General features: G+C 38.0%; 1 protein-coding gene across 2 annotated transcripts in view; it reads right to left on the bottom strand.

Moving 5' to 3' along the window:
* Positions 1-21,685, bottom strand: part of VCL (vinculin) — a 94,829-nt gene that overhangs the window by 28,749 nt on the left and 44,395 nt on the right. For both annotated transcript variants that reach the window (XM_019745883.3, XM_019745885.3), the window contains exons 3-8: positions 15,467-15,617; positions 15,179-15,287; positions 12,300-12,422; positions 10,589-10,749; positions 2,963-3,053; positions 1,986-2,133 (exon numbers count right to left, since the gene is read on the bottom strand). In XM_019745883.3, coding sequence (XP_019601442.1) covers positions 1,986-2,133; positions 2,963-3,053; positions 10,589-10,749; positions 12,300-12,422; positions 15,179-15,287; positions 15,467-15,617 — 783 coding nt within the window. The remainder of the gene's footprint in view (positions 1-1,985; positions 2,134-2,962; positions 3,054-10,588; positions 10,750-12,299; positions 12,423-15,178; positions 15,288-15,466; positions 15,618-21,685) is intronic.

The raw sequence follows: 21,685 nt of genomic DNA, 5'->3' as shown, positions 1-21,685 counted from the left end.
TCATCGGAGTTTCCGATTTTAGGATAAACTCCAAAATGACTTTGGTTATGTTACTTATAATATGGATCTGTCATTTGTTTTTCTAGCCTCTTTTTAAATTTATCTCTATGTTTCAGCTATACCAATATTTAGGTAACTCAGTATTTATTTCCAGGTTTATAAAAGGTATTTCTACCTTTTACTTGTACTTGAGGCTTCCCCCTTTTCACATGGCAGAGGAATGGAGGATTTGGGGAAACATAGTTTTATGATTTAATTTGTTTTTCCCCTTCAAATCTAGTAATTTATGATGAGGAAGCTTTTTGGTATGAGAGTCCAACTTTGAGAAAGTAAAAATATGTTGGGGCTATATAGTTTTTCTCATTAAAAATAAAAAGTTTATTGAGTCCCGGGGGTGGGGGGATATACTTCCAACCTAGAAACCCTAGTAGGTGACTGAATCAGAGAACATCAATGAGGAAATTGTTACCGAGTTTCTGCCACTAAAATGTTAAAACGGCTGGGTATATTTAAGAAAGAATAACAGCTTTCGAATCGTTCACTGTGAAGGGATACTGCAGACTCCAGCGGGAAGCAGGCCCACAGATGCTCGGTGCTGTTTCAGCCTTTTCTCTTTACAGATTAATGGACGATCCCATACAGAAACTCCCTCCTTCTTGTGCTCAAATTCATCTTTTTCTAAACACATACAAGTGTGTATTTGAGAATTCCAAGGGAAAACTGTCTACCACACTGTGAAAAGGCTACAGACAAAGGAGCCAGCGGTGAGAAATTAGAAGAGCCAAGAATCTTGTCAGACTGCACTGGCATTTCTCCGAATGGGAACAGAACTTCTTTTTGTGCTTTCTGTAAAGTTCTTGTCATGCTCACTACAAAGGAGACTGCTTCACAGCAGGAGAAAAAGGCTTACTGAGTTCAATGAGATAACTTTTATTTATGCTGTTCCTTCCCCACTTCGAGGTAGAGACTCTTAATGGGAAGCCCCTGGACCTTCCAGGGCTACTGTGAATCCACGAACCTCTGGAAATTATATGTAATATTGTTCAGATGCATCTTTTTAGGTAGAGATTAATGGCTTTCATCAAATTGTAAAAATGATCTTGGTTCTGAAATGGTTAAGAAGTACCCCTTTAAGAGCTGTACTCTTCAGTCTGTTATGTGAATCCCTTTGAGACCAGGTGTCATGCATGGTGGGCAGCATGCAAGGAGAGTTTCTGAGGCCCGTTTGAATGGAGAGCCTGGATATTCCAATTATCTCAAGATGTTTCATGACATTCTTGAAGCAAAATTAAACTTCCTCTACATTCATGTCTCATCATACTTCAATTTTTCTCAATGTCCACAGTATAAAATTTCATAAAAATTCAGATCTTTTAGAACTTCATTACCTCTATGGATGAGTTCCAAACAAACCTATATTATACTGAGTTTTCTTAATAGCAAACTATATGTGTCTAGTTTATAGGGGAAAAAGTTCTAAAAGCCAAAGCTTGAGGTACATAAAAGAAAGGTAAAAGAAATATGAAACCAAATGAAGAATGATGAAATAGAACTCAAAAGAGCCTAGAAATGACCAACTTTAAGAATAACCTATTTAACCTGATTTTGCAAATGACATGGGAAATAATTCCCATGTTTTCACTCTTTATTTTTCTTTCTACCAGTCCCTCATAAGAGATTATCTACCCATGCCAGACTTGACCACCGCCCCTTATTTTTCATGAGCTCACGGCTAGAAACCAAGATTAGATATCAGATTTCTATTTCAATTTCAATTTTATTACAAGGCATCTGCACATTTTAAAAGTTCAGCAAAAAGCAAGTTGACTTCAAGCTCAAAAGAATTAATAGAGTATAATATCTATGTTTCCTAGTAGCCACGGAGACCACTGTAAAATCAGTAGACTTGCTTTCTGAATCCCTCTGTCAGGGGAGAGGTCCTGTGTGCCACCCGCTACTGCTCTGGCTAGAGCAGAGGATATTACCTGGCTCGGTGATCAGCCACTTGATCGGTCATCTGTCCTAGCACTTTGCAGGTTCCCAGGATCTCCCTGCGTTCTTTGCCTGCACAGAGTTCACCAACTTTTCCAGCTTCATCTAAGATCTGCCTGATGGCCTGCTCACCAGCATCCCCTAAAATGAAAAGATATTCAATATCGATCAACATTGTTAACCTGTGAATTATTTAGAGAGGATGCTTTACAAGTCATTTCATTCATGAAGGAACTGATGATTTCAAACAAGACAAGTGAATAGCAGGCAATACATCTGATAGCTAACAGCCAAGCAGGGCCCTGACAACCTTAGGGTGAGGTTTCAACCACAAATATTGCTAAAAAAAGGAAAGCTACTTGGAACCATAACCATCTGGAGACAAGAAGCAGCTGTGGTTAAGAATATGGATCAAAACAGGTTCTAACAATTGAATAGTACTTAGCACCTCTATCTAACCTCTGTTAGGCTTTTCACATTCATTCAAGTGTTAATCTAAAATTGAATAACCATTCAATTAGAAAATCCATAAAGTAGTTCAATAACCTATTTGGGTCTTATCTCTATATAAGCTAACTTTATTTTCCAATTTTTCTTGGCATCATCATTTAATCTGATCAAGTATTTTGTTGACATAAATGGAAATATGCCTAATGGGAATGAAAAGAGTAGAGTTTTTATTCAAAATAATTACCTTTCTGATTCAGGGAAGAGGTGAACCAATAATTTGGCAAAGAATACCCAGTTCAGCTTGGTTTATTCCTCCACGATAAGAGGTGATTAGTCTATGCCTTCATTCTTTGAAGGCCCAGTAACACTTCCATTAGTCAAAACCAATGAAAGGGTCTATGGCTCTAAATGTTGCAGTAGTTATCGCAGGATTATGAGATTCTAGGAAGATTTCCTTCTTCTGTTTGCTTGGTTTTAGGTTTGTGTTGTGTTTATCAGAAAAGCAGAACCAGGGGGTTACCTGGGGGCGCACTGGGATCCCGGAGCCAACCTTTGGCCTGGTTCAGTTTGGAGTCTATGGAGGCCAGTGCTCTCTTCATGGCCTCAGTGTCCTTTTGAAGAGAAATTCTACAATTATTTTCTTTGCAAAAATTGTGATACATGATACAAAGTAAGACAGAGAAGAAGTGACAGCACTTACATACAATAGCTATGGTAGTCCTACAAAGCCTTAAAAATATTCTCATCACACCAGAACGCTCATTTCTGTCAAAATGCAGCATCTTGCATGCAAATCTTCAGTTAATTCTATTCTGTTTCCTAATCTCCCTAGTGCTAACCCATGAAAACTGGTAAAATCGCTCAAGCCAAAAGATGTTTAATGTCTTCAGCGGAAAAAGCCCTGTTGTCACATGCCTCATTATCAGCCTTTCCACTAGTCAACATTCATCTACTGCAGCCCTGCCAAAGCCCTCCCAGCTTCAAGGAAGCCTCATTAGCATGTGGTGCCACAAATCATGGTTCTTTTACATCTTATTTTGAAATACACACACACACATACACACTGGATAATGTTTCACTATATTAATCTGAAAACCTTGGAATTACTGGTTGGAAAAAATGAAAAAGTGAATCTAGCAATTTAGTTTTAATTCCACAAATAAACCACTAACTGTAATACAAGAAAGAAGTTTTTTTTTGGTTTTTTTTTTTTGCCTTCCCTGCCACTCCTCATCCTTATTTCCCTTACTATCCCTAATCTAGAAGAAGAGGCAGGATAAAATAAGTGGGTCTCAATTTACTCTTTAAAATCAGGACTCATAACGACTAACATAAAAGTAGCATAAAAATCTCCCAGGATATATAGCATGAGAAGCTGAAACAACAGATTAATCACTTTAAAAAATACATATATTTTTTAATAAAGTTTTGGAAATATAGAAAAATGCAGAGAACAATGTAACTAATACCCATGTACCCATCCTCACAATTGACAGACTGGCCACCTCTCAAGTCTATATCTAACACCTTAAAAGACAGTCTACCTCCCTTTTGCTCTAGGGAACTGCCTCTTACAGAGTCCATCCACGAAAGCATTGAATTAACCTGAAATTCTAGGCAATGCCCTAAATCCCTAATTTTTTTCAATTTGCAGTCCTCAAAACTTCGGTTCTTACAGGTGTTGTACACCAGTTTTCCACACGGGGGCAGCAGGAACAGCCCTGCCCCCCACCCCCCCCTTCTGATTTGAACATGACCCAGCAAAGCACTAGGAGAAATAAGCACTGGGAGCACTCAGAGTTAGGCAGCCTGATCCCAGCTTTTCTGAAATACCTATTCAAATTACAGGACTCAGCTCTGGATTCCTTCCTTCTCCATCTTAACAGATACAGATTATTTTCCTGTTGAAGCTTTGGCTATCTAAGGGTCTAAAGAGCAAATTCTCAGCCAGAGCAACTAAAGAGCAGTGAACTAAATTACTGGAAAAAAAATGGAAGTAAAATATTTTTATTATCAAGTTATATGGAATTATGGTAGCTATCTACCAATAAAAGGCAGAGTGGTAAGAGGATCTATTTCAAAAATTCATTTGTAATTAGTATAACTAGACAAGTGACATTTTTTATGTGCTTTGATTCTGAAATAGTTTAAATATCTGCTCTTCCTCTATCTTGTTCTATGTTAATCTATACAGCCAACCCTGCCTTCGAAAGTCACACAAAGGTCACTTTAACTTAATTCCAAATGAGCAAGGCCCAAATCAATATCTTTTCAAAGAGAGTTCAGGCAACTCCTAACCTCAGAGAGTTGGATAGGCTTTAGGGTCTAATACAAGCTCTCACCTAGGAAATATGTGCACTTTGAAGAAAAGACATTATACCCATGTAAAAATACTTCATTTAAAATCTATTAATAGCCATTTCTCTAACACTCTAATATTTCAGTGAAAAATAATATTTATTACATTTTAAAGATCAAAATTCAAGGGGAAACAAAGATCAGAAAAAACTTTCAATGTCTACTGTAGCATTAAAGGCAACTAGTTAGGAAACTAACTTTGTACATTTCCTACATGTTAGGTTTTGTTTTAGGCATTTGTTTTCTCTTATTATTACATCACTGAAACTCAAACTTAAATGTAATTTAATTTTACAAATTAAGAGACTGGGAGAGGCTCCATCCTAGAAACCCAATTTGATCTCATGTTTGTTGACATCAAACCTCATTATTTTATATTATATGAAACGCAAGACTTTTTTTCTTTCACCAAAGAGAGTTGCAAAGAATCCACTAACCTTCTATAATAGTCATCAAATCTTTGCCTTGTTGATTTTAGCTTTGGTTAATACTGCCCAAAAAATAAGTTCTAGAATCAAATTCATAACCTTCACTAACTAAAATGACTGCTTTTATTATCCATTGCCCCCAAACTTTTTCAAATACAATGGAAAAACTGGCTATGTTCTATTCAGTGTCCTCAAAAATCATTGCTTCTTTTTCCCTCCCTAATAAAGCACAAGTGGCCACTGACACTTCAAGGAAAGAATCTAATTCTCAAGAAGTGACTAACTTACTCCTAAATGGGAGATATGATATCAACAAGTCAAAATTAAGAGATGCTCATTTTCCCCTAAGAAGAACCAATGGCAAATTTAGACCAAAGCTGTGTTTTTAAACTGGAAATTTCAATTAGTTACCGAAGTTTTTAATAAATGAATTTTAAACAATTTTGGAGATTTAAAATAGTCACCAAAAGGGCCACCTTAAATTTTTCTGGAAAAGATAAGGTTTTAAATACTCACTGAAACACATTTTAATGTCATATCTAGTAAAAACAAAAAGGTCAATGGGAACAAATATTCTGGTCTCCTCATATATATTTCCTTTGAAGGGCAGTATTTCTTATGGGATTGACAGAATTCTGTCATAAGCAACTAAGTATAAACACTGAATGTGATATAAAACAAATTCAATGAACAACTAGGATTGAAAGTCACTTCTGAGGTATGTTTTATAAAGGGTGCAAATAATCAGAATCCTCGTATCAAAACCATACTATGTATCACAAAGCTTTTAGTTAAACCTTGTCATGTAAATCTAAGTACACGGAGTATAATCTAGGTATGAAACAGAAGACAAAAAATTGCACCTTCATGTGAGTACATGCCGCTGTAAAATCGCAAATTTGGGAAAGAGGAAAGTCTCCACCAATCTCTTCTCTGGGTTTTTTGGTTATTTTTTTTATAAAGAGTGGGTGTAAAAAAGACACGATCTAGTCATGCAGCTTTGGAGACAGCTGGCAGGGATCTGGTCCCTCGCCCACTACAGTCCCTTTTACTGTAGAACTCTTCTGAGTTCATGTTTTAAATGAAAAAAACCACCGTTCCTTGGTACTCTACGCCCACATATCAAAAGGTGGAAGGACAATCTAAAAGAACTCCTTTCTATATGTGTTCCCAGGAACTGAAACACTCCTGAATTTTAATATAAAGGTAGACCTAAGGAACTCAGAATAATACTAAGAATCACTGAGTTCCTCATATACAATCGAGAGGAACTGTGGTGGGAAAACAGGTCTTACAGTCCCAGGTTCTTAAAAATTGTAAATACGGGACTCAGAACCCCCTCTTTCACTGTCCAGCCTACTGTCCCTTTGCCCCTAACAAGTCCCTTCCCTATCCTTCTTACTCCTTTCCATCCCTGACCACATCGCCACTCCTCAAATCAATTTTCCAAACAAAGATGTTTCTGAGAAGAACAGACTGGGCAGTAGAACAAAATCTTACAAACTTCATTTAAGCAATGACAGAAAGTTATCCAGCTCCTAGAATTCAAGCCAGTTACGCTCCTGGGTTTCAGTCCCTCAGCTCTAAGAATACTTTCCCAGCTCTAAAATTCTGTGCCACCTATATGTGTACAGTCAGACGTACCAACTAGAAGATCACTTGGACCAGAAGTTAAACATCAACTCCTTTAACATTTTTGGGCTTTGCTCCTGTTGGGGGGGGCGGGGGGGGCGGGGGGGATAGAACACCATAAATACCTGAACTAACTATTTCTCTCAAACTCCAAGAGATAGCCCTTTCGTTTTATTAGCTGCTAAAATAAAACACTAGAAGACTCATAAAAAGCTCACGTACAAGTTCATTTTTCAAAAATGAAATAAAAGTCAATGTTTAAATCCCAATGGTCTGTAGGAAGGCAAGTATTACAGGACTGCAGGTTCTAACCAGTATTTCCTTCTTTGGTCAATGTTCCAAACAAAGATGTTTCTGAGTAATCTGAGTAAGACATGGATGAGGCAGTCACTGCATTTAACCATCACCAACCTCGGCCCCCAGTGGGAGGAGACTCACCACAGGAACTAATTCTGAATAACATCATCTAATGACTCAAAGCACAGTTACAGGAGCATCTGTGTGGATACAAAATTTCTTAGCCATCAAAGGCTTTTAACCTTTTTTCTCACTTCCTCTTACTTCTCAGCATGCATCAAAATACAAGTAATATAAACACAAAAAAATAAACAGATTGCTAAATGAACAAGGGGTAGAATGAGAATTGTGTTTAATTCACAAACTCGGTAGTTTCATACTGTATTCCCCAGGAAAAATGCTAAGATAATGTTTAATGATCACTTATGCGATGACTGTTGGTTTAAGGAAGGGGAAATCTTGACTTTCAAAACAAAACAAAGTGTTTAAAGTAGAAGTACTTTTAAGTTTGTAAATCTGCAACTTGAATATAGGTATAGAGGTAAAACAATCAGCTATTGCATTGTCCCTTTAAAATCTTAATCAGCAAGACGTACTTTTACCAAGAATTTTTTCCACTTACTTTCTTCCCCCACTTTTCTAGAGGAACCATCACTTCCAGGAGAAAATTGCAGCAGTGGGGAAGCATGAAACAAGTACGGTAAGACAAAGTTAATTCTTTATTGGTAGGGGTGAGAGGAGGTAAAAGATACCATATTTATTCAACAGAATGGGAATCCAGGGGTCATAGACAGATGGATGGTCTGATTAAATCACTGCTTACAGTTCAGCAATGAAAGATGCTTAATGCTACTAAACTGAAAAATAACCAAAACCCTAGTTACCAATTTCCATTTTCAAGGTAAAATTTTTTTTTCCCTAAATATTCTTACAACTAATAAAAATGATTACTCTTAGGGGGTAAGAAGAGGTGGGGTGGGTGGGGTTGGGAGTGAGATTTGTCGTGTATATCTTCTTACAGCCTCTTGATTTTTGAACCAGGTAAATGTAAAACAAAAGCAAAATGAAATGAAAACGAAAATGTCTTGCTCATTCTGATGTCATTATGCACTTGAGCTTCTTTTGGCTGAACTAATTTTATTTCTTTTATCCTGATAGTTTTGCAGTAGCCTAACAGTCTTATTTCTTCCAGAACAGCATAAAACTGAGCCAGCTACAAGCCTGTTCACAGTGGGAGCCAGATTCATTTCATTTCCCTTGTTCAAACCCCCAAGTGCAAAATTCCTCGTTCTGAAAAACTCAACTGACCACATTTTTTCAAAAAAAGTAGTAGTTCTCAATGACACTTGTACAAAAGAAAGTTCAGTAATACTTATTTACTAAATGATAGACGACTTTTCCCCTCTGAAAATAGAGAAGCATTAAGGCGGCAATGCCTGCTCCTCTTTTTTACTAGTTCTCATCTGCTAGAAGCCAAGGAGAGAGAATAAGGAAAGAGATTAGGTTAGGGGAACACGAGATCATGGAGAACTATGGCTGATTCGCAGCTCAGACAGCAGAACGTGCAGAGTGAACTATGGACTGAACTTAGGAAAAACTGGAGATATACCTTATTTTTTTCCTTTTGATTTTGAAGGCAAGGAGTATTGCCAAGGACAGATGCCCCATCTACATTCTCTAGCGTACCCATTTTCATTATGGCTTAAAACCTCAACAACATATCTCCAAAAGCCAAATTCCAGAGCCTGCAACAGAGACTGGTAGGAGAAGCAAATACAGAAGATGGTAGCAGCTGGAAGTTTCCTTTCCTAATAGAAGGGTCCACTGGTAACTTCGGGGTCACCCAGCTACCTGGGGACACCTGCCCCTCAAATGAAGCCAGTGGGAATGACCAGGCCAGAACAGTTCTCAGGAGCCTACTCAAAGAGACGAAAGCACCCACTAAATATAGAAAGCCTGATAGACCATAGATAATGTCTTTCCTTTTGCTTTCCCCAAAGAAATAGCTTAAGGTGAGCCCGAGTCAAACAGCCTGCTCAGCACAGCCTTGAGTCCCATATTAAATCACATTCTGACGCATATTCGAGCACAGTGTCACACACCGGCACACAGAATAAGGCATGGCACACAGCACAGGAAAACCTCACAGACATGCTTTTCTCTTTTTAAGTGGGGGAAAAAACAAAACAAAAAACTAGAGGCCAGGAGAAAGCTTACCTTCTAAACGTGAGAAAGAAAAGAATAAAACAAACAAGAGAACAACAAAAAACAGATGCATAAAGAAGTCATAACAGGGAAGTGAAATTTGTCAAATATCCAAAAGCAAAATGAAGTATAATATCAAAGACTTAAAGTGATTTTACGATACAGATTTAAAATATAGTCTTAGAACTTGTTCAAGAATTTCATGCCTCCGTAAACAAATCCATAATTAAGATAAGCTGACTCATTTCTTCTGCATGTTTAGATTCCCTTTCTGGATAACAGGAGAGGGCTTGGTGATTGGAGACCCCAGTTCTGACCTTACCTTATAGGTGACCTGGAGGAAAACAGCCTTACTGGGTACCCCATGGAAGTCATACTACAAAATCCCCTCTTGAGCCTGCCACCTGCCTGATGGGTGGCCCTGGAGACATCTGGGTCACAAGAGGGGAAGCTGGATGCTGGAGACAGTGTGTTTCCCCACTGCCTGCATCTTGGGCTCCTAGTAGGAAAGTGTAAGCCCAAGTGTCTCTGTTCCCCACAAACAGTCACTAGACAGGGAGAAGCAAATCAGAGCAGCAGCAGCAGCAACACAAAACCACTGCTGCTGAACTCTAGAAGGAATCCACCAATGCTTCTGGAGTCCGAGAATAAATTCTAGACTAAGTTCTAAAGAGTGAAAGGGCTCATCAAACTAACTGACACATGAGAAAACTAACATTTTAATGAAGCTTTCCTTATGAAAAATGGAATGATGACGGCACACACCTAGAAATGCCAAAAGTTTCTTCTGTCGATTTTTGTGGGTCAAAGGTTGGTGAAGGAGACGTTTTCCATAAAATTTAGTCACAGCTATATTATGTCTCTGACTTAGTCACCTAACAACAACCACCCACAGAAAAGGCAGAGCTCTCACTCAGGGAGGCATACACCACACCCAAAGGAGTTCCTTCTTTGACCCATTAATGAGACTCTAACCTGAAGGAAAGCTCTACGTCTCAGCCTTCAACCAACATTCACCCGACATACCTATTTACTGTTCTACTTTGGAACAAAGGAAATTTGCAAAAGCAGCAAGTAACCCATGAAACAAAAGCAAAGAAGAAATTACTTTCATAATATCTGAGTAGTCTTATGCTATATCGTTACAAGATAAAATGTGAGACAATCAAACTCCCCAAGAGGGGAGATTTGGGGATTTTGCTTATTCCTCCTGTAATAACGCTTACCTTGCTGGCCCAGGCATCCTCATCCCAAGAAGTGAGTTGTAATACACGAATGATCTCATTAATTTCGGCACTCATCTTTTCTACAGTAAAATTGCGATTTTTCAAAGCTTCTTCTATTCCTTGGTTCTTTGAGTTTTTGGTTGTTACAAAAATCTTCATAGCTATAAAATAAACAAACGATCAGAAACTAATCTTAGAATTGAATTTCGCTGTGTAACAACTTTCACACGAGATGTTCCACACCTGCAGACACTGCAAGTCTGCCGATAAAGTTCCCATCTCAGCGACCTGCATTGTAAAGAAAACTAAACTTACAAAACAACACCACAACATGATCAGGGAACTAATTTAACATGCATATACTGATGACCTACAATCACAAAATATCCAAAATATCCTCCTAAATCAGTCAGCATCCCAGCCCTAACACTGGCCCCATCAAATACAAACCCAATAGGACAAGATGAAAACAGTCAGAATAACTAACTGGAGAATCCTGCTGTCCCCAAGATCCCAAAGTGTCGAGTGTATCTTCCAGGATTTCTCTCTACAGTTGGCAGGGACTTTCTAACCCCCAAAAGTGAAGAAAAAAATAAGAAGAAGAAAAAGAAAGAAGAAGGAAGAAGGAAGAAGGAAGAAGGAAGAAGGAAGAAGGAAGAAGGAAGAAGGAAGAAGGAAGAAGAAGAAGAAGAAGAAGAAGAAGAAGAAGAAGAAGAAGAAGAAGAAGAAGAAGAAGCAGCAGCAGCAGCAGCAGCAGCATTGGAGAAAGAGAACATGTTCGTATAAAATAATCAAAATTGTAAAAACAAAGATTAATCAACACTGTGAGTGACCCACTTTAGAAAGAAATCCTCTTCCCAACACCCTTTCTGCCACATCAAACAGTTGGGCTCAAAAACATATTTCCCACAGAGATTGTAAGATTTATGTACATATTTTTGTTTTCTAGTTCATGAAAGGGCTTTCTGAACGCTTACACTCACAGCTCCTTTTTAGCTGCTAAGTGAAATGCCAGAGCTGAAGGGCAGTAACTGGGGATCACAGTGACATGTCCCACAAGATTCTGAAAATAAAGCTGCCCCCTGAGAGTTCAACTAACTCACAACCTAACTAAGACAACTTAGGTAAACCAGGAGGTGTCTGGTACATCCTAGATCACAAGTGCAGCTAGTTGAGAGAACAGCCACCATCTTTGCATTTCTGGTCTCTGACCAATATGAAGGTGGTCCCAGCTGGCACAGACCACCAGCTCCACAATGTAGAGAACAGTTAAATACCTTTTTTGAAAAACCTGTGTTATCACAACACTGAAAAGGGCTCTGGGTTCACTTCTTTATCACACAGTACATTGTAATGTCCATTCCAGCTCCTAACTGGTTTTTTATAATACGAATATAGGTGTCAAAATCCATACGTCCAAGACTAGAGTTTCTAGGGGAGATTCCACCTCCCAGAAAAGGGGCTTCTGGATAACAGAACTATTCAACAGGACGGGCAGTTTCCAACAAAGAGCAGGAGAAGCAGAGCATCAGCGAAGATAAACACTGGTTCTTAGCCAGCCAATTGCAGCCATAGGTAACAGCCAATCTGTTTGGTCTCATTTCTACCCAGGCTAAAGGATATGCAACTGGGCAGCAAAAGAAAGTGAACACCAGAGTTTAGAACATATTAACATTTTTTTTCTGTAAGATAAAGTAGAGGCAGAAAATACCTGAGATGAGAACTGGCAGCAACTCTTTCACAGTGTTCATTGAGTTCACCAACATCACTCGGTGCTCCTGGTGAGTCAGTTCCTGCTGCCTCTCGTCAATCATCTTTGCCATCTTAGTCATTCCTGAGGCAGAAGGAATCAAGCGTGCAGGGTGAGTAGTGCAATCCAGAGTCTGGCTTTCTGAGCCGAAATCCATCATGAGTTACTAGGCAAGTCCCAACTGAGTGCCCACTTATTTAAACAATAGACACTATCACTGAACTCGAGCATTTATGAAAGAGAATTTTTCAGGACAACTTTATTCTTTTCACTAAAAGTAATTTATTAAATATAAATTCTAAATGTGATATAATATTCACGTTTGACAAACACATTCACAAAGCGTTACAAATGTTGAAATGAATAAATACATATTTGTAAAAAATAAATTCACAATTGGGGGAGAAATATTTTGCCTGGCTACCATGCGTTCAGGTTTCACGCGGTGTAGCGGGCCACTGCGCCTACGTGTACGTACGAGGTCTGAAAATTCAATTCACGAACTCATCCTAGAAAAATGCTGCATACCTCATTGCTGAATATCACTACGGTCACCTTCAAAGTACTCCTCTTGGGAAGCTATGCACTGATGTCAGAACCTAGTCCACCCTTCAAAGCAATTTTGGAACTCTTTTTCTGGAATGGCCATCAGAGCTGTCATCGTATTACGCTTGATGTCCTGAATGTCATCAAAATGTCTTCCTTTCAATATTTCCTTTATCTTTGGGTAAAGAAAAATGTCATTGGAGGCCAGATCAGGTGAGTAGGGAGGATGTTCCAATACAGTTATTTGTTTACTGGCTAAAAACTCCCTCACAGACAGTGCCGTGTGAGCTGGTGCATTGCTGTGATGCAAGAGCAATGAATTGTTGGTGAAAAGTTCAGGTCGTCTTAACTTTTTCCTGCTGCCTTTCAGCACTTGCAAATAGTAAACTTGGTTAACTGTTTGTCCAGTTGGTACAAATTCATAACAAATAATCCCTCTAATACCAAAAAAGGTTAGCAACATCATTGCAACACGTTCGTGAACTTAATTGTCAGACCTCGTATGTAAGAATCTCATGTGAGCCTGGTACTGAGAATCTAGTAGCCGAAAAAAATCTTAAGAATTATAATAATGTGTTTTGTTTTCAGCTTTATGTTTTTCTGTACTTTCCAATTTGTCCAAAATAAGCATGTACTACTTTTATATTTAGAAACAAATAGAAATGTAAAAATAATTTTAGTGATGACAGTCTTTGAAAGCATCTGGTGTTTTGGAATCAGCCTTCTTGCACTTTTTGTTTACTTTGGAGATTATTCAAAGGTGCTGTGTGAGTCTCTGAAACTTTGATTTTTTTCAAACTAATCTTAGGATTTAGTAAGTAGTTCACAGATTGTTAAGGGGTACCAAAGGGGGATGGAAAAGGTGGGGTGGAAATGACAGGGTGGCCCGCTTTGTCTACAATAGCTCCATTTTTGTCTTTTATATGTTGGGATTCTGCATAAGATTTCATTTGAAGAAATAAATTTTTTTTCCAGTGTTATGAAAAAGTTTAAAGAGTACTGCTCTAAAGCCATTTTCCAATGATCTTCAGTGATGGCTCAGAGAAATTTTTAACAGCCATGAGTTTATAGAATGACTGCACCAAACCTCATGAAAATACTGTTAATTAAAAAATCAGGGGGCCGGCTTGGTGGCTCAGGTGGTTGAAGCTCCATGCTCCTAACTCCGGAGGCTGCCAGTTCGATTCCCACATGGGCCAGTGGCCTCTCAACCACAAGGTTGCCGGTTCAACTCCTCGAGTCCCGCAAGGGATGGTGGGCTCCGCCCCCTGCAACTAAGATTGAATACGGCCCCTTGAGCTGAGCTGCCTCCCGGATGGCTCAGTTGGTTGGAGCGCGTCCTCTCAACCACAAGGTTGCCAGTTCGACTCCCGCAAGGGATGGTGGGCTGCGCCCCCTGCAACTAGAAACGGCAACTGGACCTGGAGCTGAGCTGCGCCCTCCACAACTAAGACTGAAAGGACAACAACTTGAAGCTGAACAGCACCCTCCACAACTAAGATTGAAAGGACAACAACTTGACTTGGGGGAAAAAAAAGTCCTAGAAGTACACACTGTTCCCCAATAAAGGCCTGTTCTCCTTCCCCAATAAAATCTTAAAAAAAAAAAAAAAAAATCAATTCACATAAGACAAAAGAATTTTATAAGGTGGTATGTGATCTTTAATACCGACAGGTTAAACATCTGATGTATCTTGTCATTGGTCTCATTCATATTTTAAGGACCTACAAGTTTATGTTCTATGTCTATAACATGAAAAGCTGGTATCTGTTCATGTACTTTGAATATTCAATTCTCAGATGACTGAACAATCATTTCAAACTGAGACTTAACCACAGTATCTCTTCTCTCCTTCTAGGTCTGATTAAATTATGCGGCTTTGGGCTAGGGCATGAATCTTTAATAGTAGGCAGGCTAATCAGCAAGCGAAGAAGTCATAGAGAGCTACAAGCCAGCTGGCAGACAGTAAAGGAATGCTGTATAATGTGGAATGGAAAGGTCAGGATTCAGGGTGGCCTCAAGCATTAGTCACAGAAAAGCATTTCCTCCATTCTCCCACACTTGCAATATCGAATTTAATTCATTAGACAGGGCCAGGATTTGTAGAAAGCAGATTCAACTTTCAGAGACAATGACATCTCCTCCATAGAAGCACAGCTTCAGCTCTATCCACAGAGAAGCAACACCTAAACGCGCAGTGCATCATTACCTATCTTCTGCAAAAAGTAGAGGGGAGTTGGATCAAACATGGACAATCCATAAAACTTTTATTATAAAAATCGGATATAACTAACCTGGTCCAAGATTCTTTGTGTACGTGACCAAATCTTCCATAGTTTCTACCACCTCTGCCACTGTAAGGTATTCCAAAATTCCTTTGCAGACTCTAATAATTTTACGAACCTGGAAATATATTTCAGAGTATTCAGTCAACTGAGTGAACAATAAGTAGAAAACAAGGTAATTCAGATGTATTACCTTGTATTCAACATTTTCTCATTCTAAACAATCATCAATCCTCCATTATCTTTAAGACTTGGCTTTTGTCTGCCAAAGGTCTGCATGGGCCTCAGCCCGCCTACCTCAGCCTCATCGAAGGTGAGAAGCAGGTCTGATGTACCGGACAGGATGCCCCTCGAGCCATCGATGAGATAATCTCGAGCAGGCACTGAGTAAGGGTCTGACTGAAGCATCTGGGCAGCCTGGACAAGTTTGGTGCAAGCATTCTCAACCCTGTGGGGAGGAACATGGAGTTAACTCACTGGGAGAACCAAGCAGAAGATCACATGTAAAAGGCAAAGAATGTAAATGGACGTAAATTCACATTTGTTTCCCACATGGAAAACAGCCAAGACCAATTTATAATAGAACCTAAGGCTTTAGCTTTTATTGACAATTGAGGGCAGCACATTCATTCATTCATTCATTGCACTAAGCCCTTGTTTTCATTACTTCTGGTAACAAAAAAGGATGAGAAAATGGTTTGGACCTCTTACTTTAGATTGCAATATCTCTGTAACTCCTTTGTTTCCTTACTCCTTACCCTATACACACTTCACCAAGAACAGAAATCTTTGACAACAGTTTCAGATTGAGCATCTGAAAATAAAATGCCAAAGCACTGTGTTAAGTGAAATTTAATAGTCAGATGAAGCAAAGAAATAGGAGGAAACACAAAGAGGAAGTATGAGGTAATGCATAAATTTCTCATTCATCTAGCTAAATGGATTTGTTTAACAAATTTATTGGACTCTTTGAAAACAGCCTTATAAAACTGTTGTTAATTAAAATGTCACTGGCATTAATAACTGAACCAGTTATTAATAGTTTAATATCAATACAGTTTAATAACACAGACAACCTGATCCAGCCAAAGGTGTTTTTTGGGGGGAGGGAGGAGTCCATTTAAAAGAGGAACCCAAAATGCATAAACCAGGTATTCTCTTTGAGTCTCTTGTACTACTAAAATGTATTCATTCAAACATTCACAGAGTTGAAAAGGACCTCATAGATCATCTCCTCTAATCTCATATTCAATAAACCCATTATGTTATTATTTATAACTTAAAAAGATATGGAACAAATCTTTTAAAGTTAAAATATTTAGCCAAAATTATACATTCTTATTTGAAAACATAAAAATTGTCATATGCATATAAAAGCCCACATCACAGCGTTCTGAGGAACAAATGAAATAATGTAAAACTCTGCAAGTATCAAATAGTGCTACATTGCTAACAAATAGAATTAAAACAACATATGAATGCAACTGCATAAAAAGCATCAGGCTATGGACATCATAGGTATGCACATAAAAATGCAAAAAACACTATTCTAACTTTCAAGATGCATACTTTACTGAGCTAAGTCACTGAGCTAAGAGGGCCATGAGGCAGTATGTATAAATGTCAGTGAAGAGCAAGACCTCACTGATGTGGCTTTTGGTCACTCTTGGAGACAACTGGTTATTTTCTGCTCCTTTTTAATTTTTACATTAAAACTTCATTTAATTTTAAATTACATAATATGTCTATTCATAGCTACAACACAAACATATACATATATAAAACTAAAAAAGCCCACAGTGAAAAATCTCCTTCCTTCTACTATCTCCTCGGCATTCATATTCCGTCTATTTGCTACCAATGTTATGAGTTTCCTATTTTCTTCAAAAAACTAATACTTTATGAATAAAAAAACAAAAACATAGGTTTCTGCCTTTTTCACACAAACAGTATCATCCTACACATACTCTCTGCATTCTGTTCTTTTTTTTGCACTTAATTCAACTTGGAGATGTTCTGATAAAAATGCATGAGGAGAGTCCTCATTCTTTTATACAGCTACATTAACTACATACAGCTTTCATACAGCTACCTATACAGCTACTCTTTTGTAACAGCTACATTAACTACTCCATAATTTATTGGCCTACTGCAATGAATCACCTTGAATATATATCATTTTTAAATGGAATTGCTGACTCAAAGGTATGGAGATTTATAATTTTGACAAACATATTGCCATCCACAGAAGTTATTAGTTTACATTCCCACCACAGTGGATGAGAGTATCTGTTTCCTCAGTCTCAACAATTCAGTGTATAATATAATCAAACTTATGTATCTGCACCACTATGAGAGACCAAAATTGGATCCCAATATAGATTTTTTTAAATTAATATAAAATTCACTTAACATACAATTAGTCATTTTAAAGGGTGTAATTCAGTGGCATTTAGTGTATTCGCAATGTTGAGCAACCATCAACTCTCTCTTGTGTCTAAACTTTTTCATCACCTCAGAAAAACACCCTGCAGCCATTAAGTAATTACAGAGAAACAAAAATAACAACAGACTTCTCATTGAAAACAATGCAAACCAGAAGACAGTGGAGCAAAGAAATGAAAGAAAAAAAAAATCTATTCACCTAAAAATTTATACCCAAAGAAAATACATTTCAAAGTTTAAGGTGAAATAAAGACTTCTTCAAATCTATAAAAGCTAAAAGAATTAATCACTAGCAGACCTGAACTGTAAGAAATGTTAAAGGAAGTCCTTCAGGAAGAAGAAAAAGTATACCAGGTGGAAATCTGGATTTACAGAAAAGAATAAAGAGCACAAAATGGTAAGTATGTGGGCAAATATAAAAATAATTTTTTCTTTATTATTTAAATATCTTTAAAAGATAACTGACTGACTGAAGCAAGAACTTTTTTTTAATGAACCAATCTTTATTTATTTATTTTTTTTAAGGAGGGCGCAGCTCACAGGGACCCATGCGGGAATCGAACCGGCAACCTTGGTACTGTTAGCACCATGCTCTAACCATCTGACTAATTGGCCACGCCTAAGCCAGAACTTTTTTAAAAATGAAGTCAAAAAAAGTAAATTTGATTTGGCAGCCTAGTTAGACAATGAGAACTGGTTTTGTCAATGATTATGGCAGATGTTTTCCATAAATTAAGCGAGCTAAATTTACATGGAAACATTTAAGACATATATATAACATACAATATGGCAGAAAATACAACTCAATTTATGATTTAAAATGTTTAAACGAAAACTTTAAAATATTCAAGAGAAGTATTTCAAAAGCCATTTAGGAACAGCCAACCACTCATTAAGGACCACTAGTATAAGAGCACTTACCTCTTGCTTCTAACTCAAACACTCTCTCCCCCCTTTTGCTTAACTAATCCCTACTTGTCCTCTTAGACTCCACTTTTATTTTTTTTATGTATGTATGTATGTATTTATTTATTTATTTATTTATATCTTTTATTGGGGAATATTAGGGAATAGTGTGTTTTCCCAGGACCCATCAGCTCCATGTCAAGTCGTTGTTTTCAATCTAGTTGTGGGGGACGCATCTCAGCTCTAAGTCCAGTTGTTTTCAATCTAGTTGTGGAAGGCACAGCTCACTGGCCCATGTGGGAATCAAACTGACAACCCTGGTGTTATGAGCACTGTACTCTAACCACTGTGCCAACCAGCCGCTCTAGACTCCACTTTTAAATGCCTCAACTTTGAAGAAACCATCCCAAATCTATGAGTACCTCCCCAATGTGCTCTCACGAGACATATCACTCCCTCTCAGTTTAGTTTTCTCTCTCTCACACAAGAATGCAAGCTCAGCAGGGCCAAGGACCTTGTCTATCTTACTCATTAATGTAGTCACAGACTAGAACGTCTGACACATAATAAATGTTCAATCAATATTTGAATAAATCAATGAATGAATGAATGAATTTTCAACAAGTACAGTTAATCAAGAAATCATCTGGCCTGTAGAAATCACTGACTTTAAAAAGTCACAAACTTGATTTTATTTCCAAGGAACATGAACCTTGATGAAGTTATAGCAAACATAAGCATCATCGAATATAACCGTTGCACAACACCAATTTGCAAGAATCCAGTTACGGAATCAGCATTTCAAATTTGGAAAAAACAAAAAATAAATGAAAGCTAGGAATAGACATCATGGAGAAAGGAAACCAAAAAAAAAAAAAAAAAAAATAGATGAAATGGAAAAGTTTTGCAGAATCAATTTGATTCTCCACTAGTGGTTCCCTTGTGTGGTAAAATGATAAGGCCAAAACAGACACTGCACCATTTCTTTTTTTCTAAAATAAGATATCTGATCTGTACATTAAAATTTAATGGTATTCATAAAAGCCAAACAAATCCCACCATGACTAGCCAGTAGTCGGAAACAGAAAGGAGCCTGTCTTGTCTATGGAAAATGAGACTTTATTTAAACATTCAAGCTGTACAGCTTCTTAAAGTAATCTACTTTTTAATATAAATCCGAATTTTTTAAAAAACATTTTAGAGAATGACAGGGATAAGATCTATATCCTAAGTAATTGTGTATCTTGACTATATACTATACACTAATAATATTGACTTAAGATACTTTAAATCAGTCAACTAACAGAATTTAAGACTTCTCTCTACTTTTGAGTCTTCAACCTAAATTAATAGAAAATCCTTATAGTTTATCTCAATGAACCAATGACAGCCTCATGGTACCCCAAATATGTTCATTCATCATAATCCACTAACCAATTGTACTTAGAATTATCACATGATATATAACTTGATACAATTTAAGAAATGTAAAGTTTCCAAGTTCAGGTCCATGTGACTTCAATTATCACTAACAAGAAACTTTAGGGGAAAACAGATCTAGAGATTATAGATTGCCACAAGTCATTCTTAAATGCTCTTCTAGACTGCATCCAGAAGTGAGTTACTAAATCTAAAAGTCCTTTAGTTTAACCCTTTCATATATTGGTACATCTAACATACTGGGCACCTACTACATGCTATGAGTCCTAGAAATAGAAAGACTTTGCTAAGTCCCTAGCTTTAAGAGGTTACCACCTTGGTTGGAGGAGACATATACGTAAACGAATAAGAATTAGTATTTAGAAGTAAGTCCAGCACATGCTGAGCAGATATAGAAGTGGGAGTATCACTTTTAGCTGAGATTAGGAAAGTTGTGATGGAGGTGAGGACACCATTGCTAATGCGCTCAGACACTCAGCACTACTTAAAAAGATGATTCTCTTGGTAACATCTTTTTGAGTTTTTCCAATGGAACAACATTCTCTATGCCCCCCTCACCCCACACACAGTCCTTCCTGTGAAAAATAACACACATTAGTAATGGTCCTGGTTTGATTAGGGAGGGCAGTCTACCATCACAATGCACAGGTATCACTCTGAAGACAAACAATTCCCGTCTGCTTTGGTAACAATCAAGCATCATATCTCAGCTCACTGATTCAGCTGAGGGAAGGACAGAGAGCCCTGGACAAAATAACATACAGGACACAGTCTCATGGGCCTATTTGGACATAGACTGCTCCATAATTTAAAACTGAAAAGCTCTCTGAAACATTCAAGTTAAATTTTCACCCCACCCCCAAAAACATGTTGGGGGCTGGGGGCAACTAACCTTTACCTAATTCACTGTTTTAATAAAACCTGACCTTAGACAGTATACCATTTAGCTTATAAATACTATCACACACACACACATACACACACACACACACACACACACACGCATTCTGTTTGCTAAAGACTGAAGTGCTATGGAATAGAACACCCGAAAATCTGATTTCATGGAATTCAGATTACCCTGGAGCACACCCAAAGTAGCAGGTGTTTACATCACGGGACCTGCCCCTTCAAGAAAGTTGGCTGGTCAGACCACAAGCATATCTAATCTCATAAAGTACAGAAGACACTTAGGAGATATGGGAAGGAAACAGGTGGAAAGAAGAAAGAGAACACAATCAGCTGGAAGACGAGGCTTTCCCAATTGTGGCCACTGAACCCACCACCTCCATTTCCAACTAGGCTGGCCCTGGCATAATCCCTTGGCAGGCAAAATTGACTGGCAGGGCTGTTTCTGCTCCCTTCACAACTCTTGTCGAGACTTTCTTTCCCTTCCCATCTGGGCAGGGTCTCTCAGAGATCAAGAAAGGCCCAGATTACTTCCACGTTTGAGAAGCCCATCATATTTAAAAATGAAGAAGTGCCAAAACACGGTCATAAATACAGTGGTATACTTAAAGTGTTTACATTTATTTTTTTTAATAGTACAGAGGTCTTTTACTTCTTTCCCACTTATCCTGCCATGAATTCATAGGGAAGGGGTTCCGGCAGCTCAGGCTCCTTTCCATGGGTTCTCACAGTGTGCTTCACTGGGTGGGGCTGGCTGGCGCTTCGAATGACCCAGGTGACTTTCTCTTTGGCTCCCTTCTTTTCCTGATCATTTTCCTT

This window comes from Rhinolophus sinicus, chromosome 15 (genome assembly GCF_057876585.1).
Source record: "Rhinolophus sinicus isolate RSI-liver-muscle chromosome 15, RSI-T2T, whole genome shotgun sequence".
Classification (NCBI taxonomy): Eukaryota; Metazoa; Chordata; class Mammalia; order Chiroptera; family Rhinolophidae; genus Rhinolophus; species Rhinolophus sinicus.
The sequence above is the reverse complement of the archived record's forward strand: the minus strand, read 5'-3'. Positions and strand labels throughout refer to the sequence as shown.